At 30.4% G+C, this 14,145-nt stretch overlaps 7 protein-coding genes across 7 annotated transcripts; 2 read left to right on the top strand and 5 right to left on the bottom strand. All coding sequences in view use genetic code 12, as the record gives it.

Moving 5' to 3' along the window:
- The first annotated feature begins 226 nt into the window (after window positions 1–226).
- Window positions 227–1,875, top strand: SAH1 (adenosylhomocysteinase). Its single transcript, XM_064884196.1, has one exon. It carries the CDS (start codon window positions 337–339, stop codon window positions 1,684–1,686), a length of 1,350 nt encoding a protein of 449 aa, XP_064738487.1. The 5' UTR covers window positions 227–336; the 3' UTR covers window positions 1,687–1,875.
- Window positions 1,876–2,115: 240 nt separating this feature from the next.
- On the bottom strand, window positions 2,116–3,213 carry RJT21DRAFT_73496 (T2 family ribonuclease; the record flags this gene model as incomplete). The annotated part of the gene is made up of 1 exon (XM_064885209.1): window positions 2,116–3,213. A coding segment is annotated over one exon (1,098 nt), but the record flags the coding sequence as incomplete, so codon positions are not given.
- A 462-nt stretch (window positions 3,214–3,675) lies between these two features.
- On the top strand, window positions 3,676–4,502 carry VMA11 (H(+)-transporting V0 sector ATPase subunit c'). Its single transcript, XM_064881671.1, has one exon. The coding sequence runs from the start codon at window positions 3,743–3,745 to the stop codon at window positions 4,226–4,228; it is 486 nt and encodes a 161-aa protein (XP_064738485.1). The 5' UTR covers window positions 3,676–3,742; the 3' UTR covers window positions 4,229–4,502.
- Window positions 4,454–6,098, bottom strand: RVB2 (RuvB family ATP-dependent DNA helicase reptin). Its single transcript, XM_064879808.1, has 2 exons — window positions 6,055–6,098; window positions 4,454–5,976 (listed from the first exon to the last, which is right to left on the bottom strand). Exons 1-2 carry the CDS (start codon window positions 6,055–6,057, stop codon window positions 4,525–4,527), a joined length of 1,455 nt encoding a protein of 484 aa, XP_064738484.1. The 5' UTR covers window positions 6,058–6,098; the 3' UTR covers window positions 4,454–4,524.
- A 410-nt stretch (window positions 6,099–6,508) lies between these two features.
- FAA2-3 (Faa2-3p) lies at window positions 6,509–8,886 on the bottom strand. Its single transcript, XM_064879807.1, has one exon. It carries the CDS (start codon window positions 8,809–8,811, stop codon window positions 6,553–6,555), a length of 2,259 nt encoding a protein of 752 aa, XP_064738483.1. The 5' UTR covers window positions 8,812–8,886; the 3' UTR covers window positions 6,509–6,552.
- Window positions 8,887–10,334, bottom strand: RJT21DRAFT_120277 (uncharacterized protein). The gene is made up of 2 exons (XM_064881670.1): window positions 10,272–10,334; window positions 8,887–10,214 (listed from the first exon to the last, which is right to left on the bottom strand). Exons 1-2 carry the CDS (start codon window positions 10,318–10,320, stop codon window positions 9,346–9,348), a joined length of 918 nt encoding a protein of 305 aa, XP_064738482.1. The 5' UTR covers window positions 10,321–10,334; the 3' UTR covers window positions 8,887–9,345.
- Window positions 10,335–13,854, bottom strand: PFK2 (6-phosphofructokinase subunit beta). Its single transcript, XM_064881669.1, has one exon. The coding sequence runs from the start codon at window positions 13,613–13,615 to the stop codon at window positions 10,772–10,774; it is 2,844 nt and encodes a 947-aa protein (XP_064738481.1). The 5' UTR covers window positions 13,616–13,854; the 3' UTR covers window positions 10,335–10,771.
- Between the last annotated feature and the right edge of the window lie 291 nt (window positions 13,855–14,145).

Raw genomic sequence — 14,145 nt, 5'->3', positions numbered from 1 at the left:
CATTCCATTCCGGTAATTGTAATTGTAATGGTGTCTATAACCATAACTATAACTATAACTATTCCTATTCCTATTCCTATTGCCCAACTACTACTATAACTTAAACGTGCTACTTTTACTTTTTCTTTATTTCTTTATTTTCCTTGTTTTCTTTTTATTTATTTTTTTTTTTTTTTCAGGCAGCTCGTCGAGCACAAAATTTTTTTTTCACTCTACTCTGTATAAATAGCGAAGGATTCCTTCATTCGTCAAAAGCAGTTATATAATAAATTAATTGTCATTGAATTTGAATTTGAAATCTTCAGATCTCAGTAATCTTAGAATTGATAAATAAACATGTCTGCTCCAGCTCATAACTATAAAGTTTCCGATATTTCTTTAGCTGCCTTTGGTAGAAAAGATATTGAATTATCTGAAAATGAAATGCCAGGTTTAATGTATATTAGAAAAAAGTATGGACCATCTCAACCATTAAAGGGTGCTAGAATTGCTGGTTGTTTACATATGACTATTCAAACTGCTGTTTTAATTGAAACTTTAGTTGCTTTAGGTGCTGAAGTTACTTGGTCTTCTTGTAACATTTTCTCAACTCAAGATCATGCTGCTGCTGCTATTGCTGCTGCTGGTGTTCCAGTTTTCGCTTGGAAAGGTGAAACTGAAGAAGAATACTTGTGGTGTATTGAACAACAATTATTTGCCTTTAAAGATAACAAAAAATTAAACTTAATCTTAGATGATGGTGGTGATTTAACTAATTTAGTTCATGAAAAATACCCAGAAATGTTAGATGACTGTTTCGGTTTATCTGAAGAAACTACTACTGGTGTTCATCACTTATACAAGGCTTTAAGAGATGGTAAATTAAAGGTTCCAGCCATTAACGTTAATGATTCCGTTACTAAATCTAAATTCGATAACTTATATGGTTGTAGAGAATCTTTAATTGATGGTATTAAGAGAGCCACCGATGTTATGATTGCTGGTAAAGTTGCTGTTGTTGCTGGTTTCGGTGATGTTGGTAAAGGTTGTGCTATGGCTTTAAGAGGTATGGGTGCTAGAGTCATTGTTACTGAAATTGATCCAATTAATGCTTTACAAGCTGCTGTTTCTGGTTATCAAGTTGCTCCATTAGATGAAGTTGCTTCAATTGGTCAAATTTTCGTTACAACTACTGGTTGTAGAGATATTATTACTGGTGTTCATTTCGAAAAAATGCCAGAAGATGCTATTGTTTGTAACATTGGACATTTTGATATTGAAATTGATGTTGCTTGGTTAAAGGCTAATGCTGAATCTGTTGTTAACATTAAACCTCAAGTTGACAGATACTTAATGAAGAATGGTCGTCACCTTATCTTATTAGCTGAAGGTAGATTAGTTAACTTAGGTTGTGCTACTGGTCACTCTTCCTTCGTTATGTCTTGTTCTTTCTCTAATCAAGTCTTAGCTCAAATTGCTTTATTTAAGGCTCATGATGAAGAATTTAGATCTACTTATCCAGAATTCTCTAAGACTGGTCCATTTGATGTTGGTGTTCATTTATTACCAAAGGTTTTAGATGAAACTGTTGCTAGATGTCACTTGGATCATTTAGGTGCTAGATTAACCACCTTAACTAATGTTCAAGCTGAATATTTAGGTATTCCAAAGGAAGGTCCATTCAAGGCTGAAATTTACAGATATTAGATAATTAATTCAATTATCTAAATTTAAATCTGCCCTTTTTATTCATTCTCCCAGATGGTAAGTAAATCTTACCTGATTATTACTTGTTCTTTAATTACGATTCATGTTTTTTTTATCTGCATCAACTGCATTTAATGACTTGTTCAACTATATTTTTATATTTCATGTTTATTTTTCATTCTAGAGGTTTATTGGCTTAAACATTTTTTTTATCATCATTTATGTTTTGGGGTTTTTGTTTACTACTATGAAACAGATATTTTTTCATAACAGTATCAATAATAAAAATGGTAGATTTTATAAATTATATACTTAATATTTTAATAAAGGTTATCCTCAACGGATTAAAAAAAAAATCATAACTTTTGTAATTTTAATTTAATTGAACTTTAAGCTAAATGGATCATCACAAGTTTCACCTTTAGCAACTAATTTGATAGGAATTTGTTGGAATTTCCCATGACCATGAGAATTCTCTTTGTTAAAGCACCATTTACTTAAACCTCCATAACTAATTTCACCTGATTCTTTATCATAAGCAAATTGATATTTAGCAGGTTGATAAAATGATCCACAACTTAATTGACCTTGTTTATCAAATCCACAATATCCTTTAGAAGATTTTAAATTATAACCACCAAATTGAGATTTTGAAACTGTAAAAGTTGCACAAGTTCCATATTGATACCATTGACCATTAGATATTATACATCCTGCATGATTTGGAAGTTTTAAATAACCTCTATCACCACCAATTGGAGGTTTTGGTCTACCTGGATTTGGATTTGGACTTGGTGGACCATTAGGTGGAGTCCAACCTTTTGGTAAGAATTTAATACCTTCCTGTGGACAATTTGAATTTAATAATGATGGAATTGGTACAAAATCTTCTTGTTTAATTGAACCTTTTAAATAATGATAATACCAAATTTCTTGAAGTACTTGATATCTATTACATTTAAAATATACTTGTAATCCTTCAAATTGTGAAGATAATGCATCACTTATTTCTTGTTTTGTATAAGTTTTAGTTTCACTTGGAGTTATACCAGCTTGTTCTAAAAATTTAAAAGTAGGTAATTTCTCATAAATATTCATAGAAATTTTATAAAAATCATAAATATTTTGATTTTTAACATATGGATAATAACATGTAGGTCTTAAAGTTTTAATACAAGTTCCATGTTTATTAAATTCATGAATCCATAAATTTTCATCATCTCCATTAAAATTCTTCCAATTATGAATCATTTTAGAATATAATTCATTATCTTTAAATTGATCAACTACAATACTTTTGATTTCATGAGGTTTTAAATTTAATTCATCATCACAAAATTGTTCATAACTACCATCACAATTATCTGGCCATAAACCATGTAAAGTAAATGAATCATTATCACCAATAGGTGGATAATAATCCCAAAATTGAGTTTGTAAAAAGATTCCTCCAGGGCTTTCAAAACAACATGAATTATGAATTGGTGTTGAATTAGTACAAGTTAATGGAATGTCAATTGGACATGAGTCACCTTCTCCAGTTTCCAATAATTGAGGTTGTTGAAATTCACCTCTAAATATAGAGAATAATGATGTTGGAAACGCTAAAGAAGGAGTTATAACTAAACTCAATGCTACTAACACTTTAGTAGATATCATATTTAAGTATCTTATAAGTAATAGTGGTCCAGTAAAATTGACTGGAACAATATTATCTATAAAAGTTGGTTCCAGGAAATACCCTTTTGGGGCGACTTTCGTTCTTTAAGTTCTTATCGCTGCACGTTGATAGAGACAGACGCGAAAATGTCGGGTCCGACATCTATCTAAAAAGTGACAATGACGTGAATGAAGACTGTGACATTTTTTTGTATTTTGTTGTCTGAGCAGTGCGACATTCAGTCCGACATTTCTCAAATGTCTCTTTTAGCTTCAACAAAATTCAATGGGAAGTGAGAATTGAGAATTGAGAAATGGTCAGTATCCAGGGGAGTTACCATATTAAGCAATTATCATTGAGGGTTAGTTCATACATTTGTAAACTCCAATCGATCTAATGTCTGAGTCTGATATTTTGTCGCCGGTGTTTGCCCCATTTTTTGGGTTTGCTGGATGTGCAGCTGCTATGATTTTATCATCAGCTGGAGCAGCCATTGGAACTGCTAAATCCGGTATTGGTATTTCTGGAATTGGTACATTTAAACCAGAATTAATTATGAAATCTTTAATTCCTGTTGTTATGTCGGGTATATTATCAGTTTATGGATTAGTTGTATCTGTATTAATTGCTGGAGGTTTATCTCCAACTGAAAATTATTCCTTATTTAATGGATTTATGCATTTAGCTTGTGGTTTAGCTGTTGGTTTTGCATGTTTATCATCAGGTTATGCTATTGGTATAGTTGGTGATGAAGGTATAAGACAATATATGCATCAACCAAGATTATTTGTTGGTATTGTTTTAATCTTAATTTTTGCTGAAGTCTTGGGATTATACGGTATGATTATTGCTTTAATCTTAAATACTAAGGGAAGTGGTTAAATTTTAACTCCTTTTTAAAGAAATATTTCATGACATCCCTTATTATTCTTCAATTCGTATTTCCTTTTTATTTCATACATATAATCGGACTATAACATCACTTGCATCAATTAATTTTTCTGCTAGTATAGCTATAGGATTTATTTTCATATAGACAAATCAACTTAGTATACGTATCATAATTATATTAAATTAAATTAAATTAAATTAAATTATATTATATTATATTACAAATTTTCTCATGTATATTTTAAATATATGTTTATAAAAGTATATTACAAAGAGGAGCTGTTAATTTAATCAGTTTCCATTTTATCTTCTTCACCTGTTGCAGCAGCAGGAGGAGCAGTTGATGCACCATTAGTTTCACCAGCAGTTCCAAGAGTTACAGCTCCTGTATCGTCAATAAATTGACTAGAATTTTCTTGAAGAAATTGTACAGATCTATCTGAATCTAAGAATAACATATAAGATCTCTTAATATCTGGAAGATCAACATTATTACTTCTTCTTTTTAATGCTATTTGTTGAGATACAGAAATTAAATTAGAAGCATATCTTAAACTTGTTTCTTGACCAATTTTAGTTAAAAGTGCTAAACCATCACCAGTTAATTCTACTTCTTCTTCATTAGCTCTGGTAGAAAGAATAGTTCTAATTTCATCGGCATTGTAACTACTAGTATGAATAATAATTGATCTATCCAATAAATCAACTGGTAATCCATGAGGAGATTTATAATTAGTACCACGAGTTTTAGAAATTCCTCTATTTGTTGCCATTATTACAATAGGAGCAAAATCATCTTCTAAAGCTCTATTTATGAATGAAAAACATTCAATATCTAACATATGAACTTCATCAATAAATAAAACTCCAGGAACAATTTCTGCTTTACCTTCTTCTTTCCATTCAGCAACTTTAGTATTAATTTGATCACGAACTTCAGATCTAATTTCACCAGTATCACCTGAAAATAAAGCTAAAAATCCTTGTTGTCTTGAATTTATTACATCAATTTCATGTAAAGAAACAGTATGAACAACTTCTTTTCTCTTTTGTAATTCACCTTCTGGACATTGAACAAATTTAGTTTCTGGTCCCATAGCATCATAATCTCTAGCTCTAGTAAAAGATTTACCAAGTTTCGTTATTTTTCCTGAAGCTTTATCAATCGAAATAACATCACCTGCTAATACTTTTTCTTTAGTTAAACCTTCTATCATCTTATTACCTAATTCATAAATAGTTTCCATATCAGTAGTCTTAATAGTTAATTTTCCTTGTTTATGACCTCCAGTAATAGATCTATCAATTTGTATTTCAACAACTTCACCTTCAATTATTTCAGTTTCTTCTTTAATTCTAATACCAATAGATTTACGGAAAGCTTGAATTAATGATTCAGTTTTGGATAATTCAAGTGAAAATACTTCTGATCCTGCAATGGCAGTAAATGGAACTTCTGATCCTAAACTTTGAGATAATCCCATAGCAATGGCAGTTTTACCAGTTGATGGTGGTCCAGCAATTAAAACTGCTCTACCAGCAATTTTTCCAGCTTGAATCATCTTTAAAATAACACCAGCAGCTTTTCTGGCCTTTAATTGTCCTACCATACCTTCGGCAGCTTCTTTAGGTTGTAAATTCTCATCTAATCCTAATCCTGAAATATGTGAATGTGCTGCAATAAGTGATAACCCATTCAAATCCTTTGTTTGGGATTTAGTAGAGATCGTAGTAGTTGCCTATAAATTTCCTTATGTTAGTAACGTTATTCTTTACAAATAGAATCTCCTTATCATTTCAAAAGCTTTTTTACATACCATTCTTTCAATTACAATATATCTTCCTCTAAATTGAATTTAATGTTGTCTTAAGATTGGTTCTTTATTAATGGCTTCGAGGTGGTCAATTATGAAAAAAAATAGTTTAGGCAAAATGTCGCGGCTTTTTTTGTGATGGTGACATTTTATTTTATAAGCGTCGTAACGACATTCTCTCCTAATAGTTCATATAATAAGTTAATATTACTATCATATAAAGTTTATACTTAGAATTCATATTTAGACTCTATCTATATCCTTTTATTATGTACTACTATGTCATATATGAACATGGTTTTGGAGTCGGAGATTTATGGCACTGAATCAATCTAGACAGTTTATCGGATATACAGAATCAGACATATCCGGCACTTTTTTCCTTTTTAGATAGAATTGTTGCAAATTGCAAAATACAAAACAATAAATATATAAATATATAAATAGCTTTTTTTTACCTTTTATACATTTATTTATTTCCTATAGATTTATAAAAATAGTTTATAATTTAGTATCTTTCTTAATTAAAGAACCTTCTGAATACATAGATTGAATTTGATCAGAGAAAAACTTCTTAGCAATTGGTCTTCTCAACTTCAAACTTGGAGTTACAACATTTCTGTCAATTCTTAAAGGTTCAAATTCAATGTAAATATTATGTAATTTTTCAAATCCTTTTAATTTATCAGCAATATTACCATTCAAGTATTCTAAAATTTGCTTCTTAATTTCAAACTTGTTACAATATTCTAATATTTTTTCGGGAGTTTGTAAATCTGCTGCATTTACTTTACATTTATCAACTAAGAATTGAACACATAATTCACGTTCTAAACCAACAACACCAACCAAAAAGTGTTGCATAGGATCACCATGTGTATAAACTTGAGTTAAAATTGGATTATTTGATAAATAATGATTTTCAACTTTCTCTGGTGTAATATATTCTCCTTGAGATAATTTAAAGAAATTTTTAACACGATCAATAATAAATATTTTACCATCTTTTGACATTCTGGCTACATCACCAGTGTGGAACCAGCCATCTTCATCAAAAGCTTCTTTAGTAGCTGCTTCATTTTTAAAATATCCTGGAGAAATTTGTGGACCTCTTAATAATAATTCACCCCTTGCACCATCAGCATCATTAATATGATAACCCATTTCTGGTAATTCACGAATTCTCATTTCTGATGAAATACCATTAGTACCACAACCACCTGGGTTAGCTTCGTAAGGAATACCAAATGATACACCACCAAAAGATTCAGTTAAACCATAACCTTGAGAAATACCAATACCTAATGCAGCTTTTAAGAATTTGATAGTGGATGGGGAAATTGGAGCTGAACCAGTACTTACAATTTGCATATTATCAAAACCTAATGAAGCTCTTAATTTAGAAATAAAAAATTTGTCATAAATAAAATGGCGACCCTCAGCTCCATCATATTCTTCTTGGGCGGCAATTTTATAGTTTATAGCTTTAGTAAAAAGCTGTCTAGTCAAAATAGAGTCTGATTCAATTGTAGCAGTCTTAAGAGCAGCCTCTAATTTAGTATAAATTCTTGGAACATTTGGCATGAAATGAGGTTTCCAAAGTTTCAAATCTTCGATTAATGTCAACGGACCACCTCCAATTTTAGGAAAACCTATACAACCACCATATGTCAATGTAAATGAAGACATTTGTCTTTCATAAATATGAGCCAAAGGTAAAAAACAAAAGGATCTCCAGTTTTCAAGATGATTAACTTGAGTTAAAGCAAAGACCGCACATGCCGCAGAAGCTTGTTGCAAAAGAAGAACACCTTTTGGATGAGAACCAGTAGTACCTGAAGTAAAACTAATAGCATATACGGTTTTATAATGGGGAACTAATTCTTTCAAAGGGAATAAACGTCCAACTTCTAAAACTTGACTATATTCAAATAATTTTATACCAACAGAATCTGCATACTGTACCAACCATTTATCTTCTCTAAATAATGGATCCATACTGATTATACTAATAATATTTCCCAATTTTTCTGGATCACCTTTCTTAAGTTCAATTAATGATTTTATGTGATTCTTTGAAGAAACAATGACTGGTGTTTCAGTAAGTGCTAAAATATATTGGGATGAATCTGGACCCAAGGTATCGTATAATGAAGTACTAGTTATTGAATAAGAACTACACATTAAATCAGTTAACATCCATTCCCATCTATTAGATGCACATATAGTTAGAATAAAGGAAATATTCTTTTCATTATAATGTTTGTAATTATCCACATGATTATCAATTTTAGCATGAGATTCATATTTGGATGGATTCTTATAAGGATTCGAAGTTAATAAAAATAATAAACCAGCACCTAAATCTTTCTTCATAGCTTCTACTTCATCATATGTAAAAGTTGTATATTCTGGAGCTGAAGTTTGAGTAGCGTAATCATACTTTCTATATCCAAAACAAGGTTTTTGATGAAAGAGATTTACTGAATTCTTAAATATTTTATGAAAAGTATCCATTTCAGCAGTTAAAGCTCTTTTTAATCCATTTGGGAAAGATGCATTTCTATAAATTTCAGAATATCCGGGTGCTCCAGTACCAGGAATTGGCACTGCACCTTTTAACCATTCACTAGGATAGGGAGTTTCTTTGAATATCATATCACGCATTGCTATTGCTCCAACCTTATAAAGGTAAGGAGAATCTTCATCTTCAAAGGCTGGATCCTCGAGTTGCTGGGGTAATGATGGTAAGAAAACCATTACTAAATAAATATTATATTATACTATGTTGTATTATATATATTGTATATATGTACTAATACACCAAAAGTAATGTGAAAATATTTCATATATTTTATATATTTTAAGCCAAGAGCTGATTCTAACTAATATATACAAGTTTGACATAACTACATCTTATAAGGAAATGAAATCGCGGTGGGGGTGACATACTTAAGCTTAACGGATATTTCCCTCTTACGTTAGTATGGTCGGTAATATGAAATGTGGGGTACACTAACATTTTGTTCGGCACATAACGTAAAAAAATACAAAGTATCGGAAAAGCTTATATAGGAAATTCAAGTGTCTCAGTATTGTACTACAACATCGAATCAGTGAGGAGGCAATGGTTCGGAGCAAGTTTCCGCTAAGGTAAATGGAGATTGTGTTTGTGTTTATGTATGTTACATAGTAATCTTTATATTTTTAGGAAATCTATCTCGGCCCAACTACTATGATGACGGATTTCTTATTCACACTAATTAGGAGATGCGCGGGATATTTTAATATAATTCAATTATACGCACTTTGTATAATATTGTCTAAATCCTGTTTAAAATTAATAGGGATATCTATGTTATCTTGACTCGGCATAAAATTTGGTTTAAGTGGATCTAGATTTTTCAATTTCTTTAGTATATCCGTCCTAGTTAATGTGTCTATATATTCAAAATTAGGATTTTTGTATAATTTATTAGGCCAACTGAAATCATTAACTTTAATCGTATCTATTTTTGAGACTTTATTTTCAGTTACAAATATTTTATGACAATTCTCTATTACTATTTGATCATTAGTGACATGTTCAATAATTATTATACAATTATCTAAATCATGGAGTCTTAATTGTTTACATTCTAAAATTAGAATTGAATTCTTAAGATTATGAATCATTATGGGTCCATCTACTTTAAGCAGAATGAACATATCCGTTGCATCCTTTATATGAACAGAGGACGGTATATTATTCTGATTTTTTATAGTGCATACACTACTATTAACCACAAGTAAATGACTATCATTTGATCCTTTACCATCTAGATCTATATATTGATCCTTAATATCTTTAAGTAATAATTCATTATCATTATTTGAAATAGTAGTATTCGTTATGGTACTGATTTTTTTATTATGTTGGTTCTTAACTCCACTGGGTGGAGGTATTGGATCACCGATAAATGAAAATCTATTCTGACTCAATTGTATCTGTTTCAATTCTATACTCTTAAATAGAACATCGAATTTGATCTTTAATTGTCCTTGTTCAAAACTAGGTAGATGATTTAGTGTACTTATAAGTGAACTATTAAAGTCTATAAGCCTAGACTGAATAGCATTCAATTGTTCACGCGTATTACTTATTGAAGTATCATATTTAATATCTACATAGTATTAGTAACTAATTAAGACACATGTTTTATCTATTCATCGATACATACCATTTAAGGATCGGTTGATCTGAGTAATGTCTTGCGTAGACTCCATCATGTCGTGAGAAGACTTTGCAGTAGTTTAGTTCTCACTTGGAGATAGTGAACCTCTTTATTTTTTTTTTGTGTGTGTATGTGTAAATCTGAGCCATGTTCCATCTATGAACAATCCTTGTCGTATCACCGACGGATCAATGCATATAAAGAGGTCCTCGGTTATACCTGTAAATTCAACGTACCTGTGAGTTGCTGTGTGTCTATGTGACAAATGTCCGACATTTCTTGACTGCTTTTAGTAATATTATTTTCTATGTGTTAAAACGTCTTTGCATAACTTGGGTGCCAAATTGGCTGAAAAAGGAATAAAATATGACATTTTTTAATAAAAATACAAAGAAACTTTGTTAATTCATAAATTTAGAATTTATATTTAATACTTAGGATTTTAAGCTATACATTTCTATATTGTGTTCATGTTCTCTTTAGAGTCATTAGAATATTCTATTTGATTAAGGTCTAGATATTCTAGTTCTACCAACTAATTGATCAGCTATATCTCTAGTTTTAGCCCAATGAATATGTTTTGGCATTCTTTTACCAATTTCTGTTTCAAAATCATATAGTTGTCTAATAGATTTAAATCTTAAATGACTAGATTTAATTCCCAATACAGCAGCAGTACTTTGAAGTTGTCTATCATCACTTGGGAAATCTAATGCATATTTAAATTGTTTCAATGTATCACTACCTGATTCAATAAATTGAACGGCTTTAATAGCAAATCTAGCAGCTCTAGTTCTATCTATTGGTGATGGTAATCCACCTTGTTGAACATGACCAGGAATAGCTGTCTTTACATCAAATTCTCCACTAGATTCTGATTTCATAATATCAGCTAAAACTTGAGTAGTTAAAACTTTAGAAGCATTTGTACTCTTTAAAATTAATTTACCTGATTTAGATAAACCTCTATCAACTGAAAATGCTTCTTTTAATGATTTTATATCAAGTTCTAATTGATCTAATGCAATACCTTCTTCTGGAACATATGAAGCTTGAGCTCCACTAATTAATGAAGCAAAAGTGGCAATATATCCTGAATTACCACCTTGAACTTCTATAACAAAAGCTCTATCTCTTGTAGCAGAAGCAGAAAGTTTAATAACATCACAATAATCCATTAATGAATTTAAACATGTATCTGAACCTAAAGAATATTCAGTACCAGGAACATTATTAGATATAGTGGCAGGAATTAAAACCATTGGAATTCTAAAGGCAGGATACATTGGTCTAGCCTTTTCTAATTGATCTAAAGAAACAAAAGCTTCAAATCCTCCAACAATTACTAAACCATCAAATTGATATTTTTCAAAATAATGAGCAATCATTCCTACATCAGTATCTTCAGGAGTTTGTCTATTAGTCCCTATTTCTGATCCACCAATTGAATTCCAACCTTCAATTTCTAACCAATCCATCAGTCTAACTGATTCATGTCTTGCTAAACCAGCAAATCCATTATGAATAGCATATGGAGTATGACCTCTTGACATACAATAAGTTGCAAAAGCATAAACTGCACTATTCATACCACCAGCTGGGGCACCAATATTTATTATAGCAATCTTCTTTCTCTTTTCTTTTGGTAATGTAGGTTCATTATGACTAGCAGAATTCATAGCAATAAAATTAGATAAATGATCAGTAAATTCAGAATCTCTTAATGACATAGCCTTTTCAAAATCTTTATTTTGAATGGCTTCTGCAACTGATTTAGTAATTCTAACTGCTTCAACCAAAGGTTTTCTAACAATTTTATTTTCTTCAATTGCAATTAATGGAGATGGAGTATCAGGTGTAACATCTAAAACTGCTTTTACCGCTTCAACTCCTTGTAATGTAGCTAAAATTCTATCATATGCAACAGCAGTACCACCTCTTTGAACATGACCTAAAGTAGTAACTCTAGTATCTAAACCTAATCTATTAACTAATACATCCTTTACATCATTAGCAGAAATTGGTTTTAAATCAGAAGTAATAGCACCTTCAGCTACAATTACAATGGTTTTTCTTTTACCTTTAGCTCTATGTTTGTTAACAATATCACACATTTGTTCTTCCCAAACTCTTGAACTTGAAGGTTTTTCAGGAATTAAAATATAATCAGCACTAGTTGCAATACCTGCCATTAAAGCTAACCAACCACAATGTCTACCCATTACTTCAACAACAAAGGCTCTTGAATGAGAATTAGCAGTGGCATCAATATAATCAATAGCACGACAAATTCTATCTAATGATGAATATGCTCCAATAGTTGCATCAGTAGTTGACATATCATTATCAATTGAACCTACTGTACCACAAATAGTTAAATGTTTATAAGTATTAAATTCATGATCAGAAATTTGATTTGTATCTTTTAATTCTTTAATTAATGAAGGCCATTCAGATCTAAATAAATCTGCACCAGTTAATGAACCATCACCACCACAAACAATAAGAGCATCAATACCAGCTTCAATCATATGTTTACAAGCTTTTAATCTACCTGGTCTTTCTCTAAAATCTTTAGATCTTGCAGTACCAATATTAGTACCACCTTCAGTTAAATAACCTCTAACATCATGCCATGACATTTCTTTAATATATTTTGGTCCACCTCTAATTAAACCTTCATAACCTTCCATAATTGCAAAAGCTTTACAACCTCTAAATATAGCAGCTCTTACAACAGCTCGAACATTTGCATTCATACCTGGAGCATCACCACCAGAAGTCATAATAGCAATATTTCTTCTAAGTTTTACACCTTCATCTTGTCTTGATCTATCAGATACAGAAGTACTCATAATTGTTGAAGTAATATTTTCTCCACTAATGAATTTTTCAACTGGTGGTATAACTGATAAAGGATTTTCAGTAGCAGTAAATCCGACAATATTTCCTAATGGATCTACAGTATAAACTTCATTAGGATATAATTCATTTGGACTAATTTGAACTGGTTGTTTAAAAGTCTTTAAGGTTGAAATTAATTGATTTAATTTAGTATATTTAAGAACTACAGTAGTTTCTAAAGATCTCCAATCATTAACATTTAATAATTTAATTAATTTTTCCCTCTTTTCATAAATTTCATCAGAATTTAATGAAAGTTTTGCATCAACAATTAATTTAATGGCTAATTTATTATCTTCATTTGATAAATATAATTTTTCACCATCTTCAGAATGTAAATCTAATCCTATAACATTAGTATAAAAATTAATGGCTTGAGTTAATAAATCTTTAGTTGAAGCATAAAGTGACAAACATGAAGTTCCATTAACTGGTGGAAGTCCCATTTTGATTTATTCAATAATTATAAAATTAAATTAAATAATTAATTATAAAATTTAATCTAATTTAATTTAGTTAATGATATGGTAAAAGGATTATATGGAAATAAATGAAAATGCAAAATAAACCTAACTTTTTTTTTAAATACTAATACGAAAATGACTCAATTGATATTGTTAGTAAAAGAAATCAATTCAAGTCTCAATTCTCAATTGTATAGTAATTTATCTATTTAAATATAATTTTTATGGTTATTATTTATTGATTAATACTTAGCATACTCGACCACCTGATGAGATTGTTCACGGAGTGGGTGCCTCTGCCCCTGCACATAATGCAGCATTTTTCAATTTAGTGCCGACAGGTGAGGAACTGGGAGTATTGCGGTAGAGATGTTGCGTTCAATCGGATGAGACCTGTGCGCTATAATAAAAAGAGATTTAGTACGTCATGAGCACGACAAGAGGTTTTTAGACAAAAATGTTCGGTGAAGATGCAGTAAACTTTATTCCTACAAGAGGGACTCTGCTCGTGA

This window comes from Scheffersomyces amazonensis, assembly GCF_036850825.1.
Source record: "Scheffersomyces amazonensis strain UFMG-HMD-26.3 chromosome Unknown RJT21scaffold_3, whole genome shotgun sequence".
NCBI lineage: Eukaryota > Fungi > Ascomycota > Pichiomycetes > Serinales > Debaryomycetaceae > Scheffersomyces > Scheffersomyces amazonensis.
This window is presented reverse-complemented; position numbering and strand designations above follow the sequence as displayed.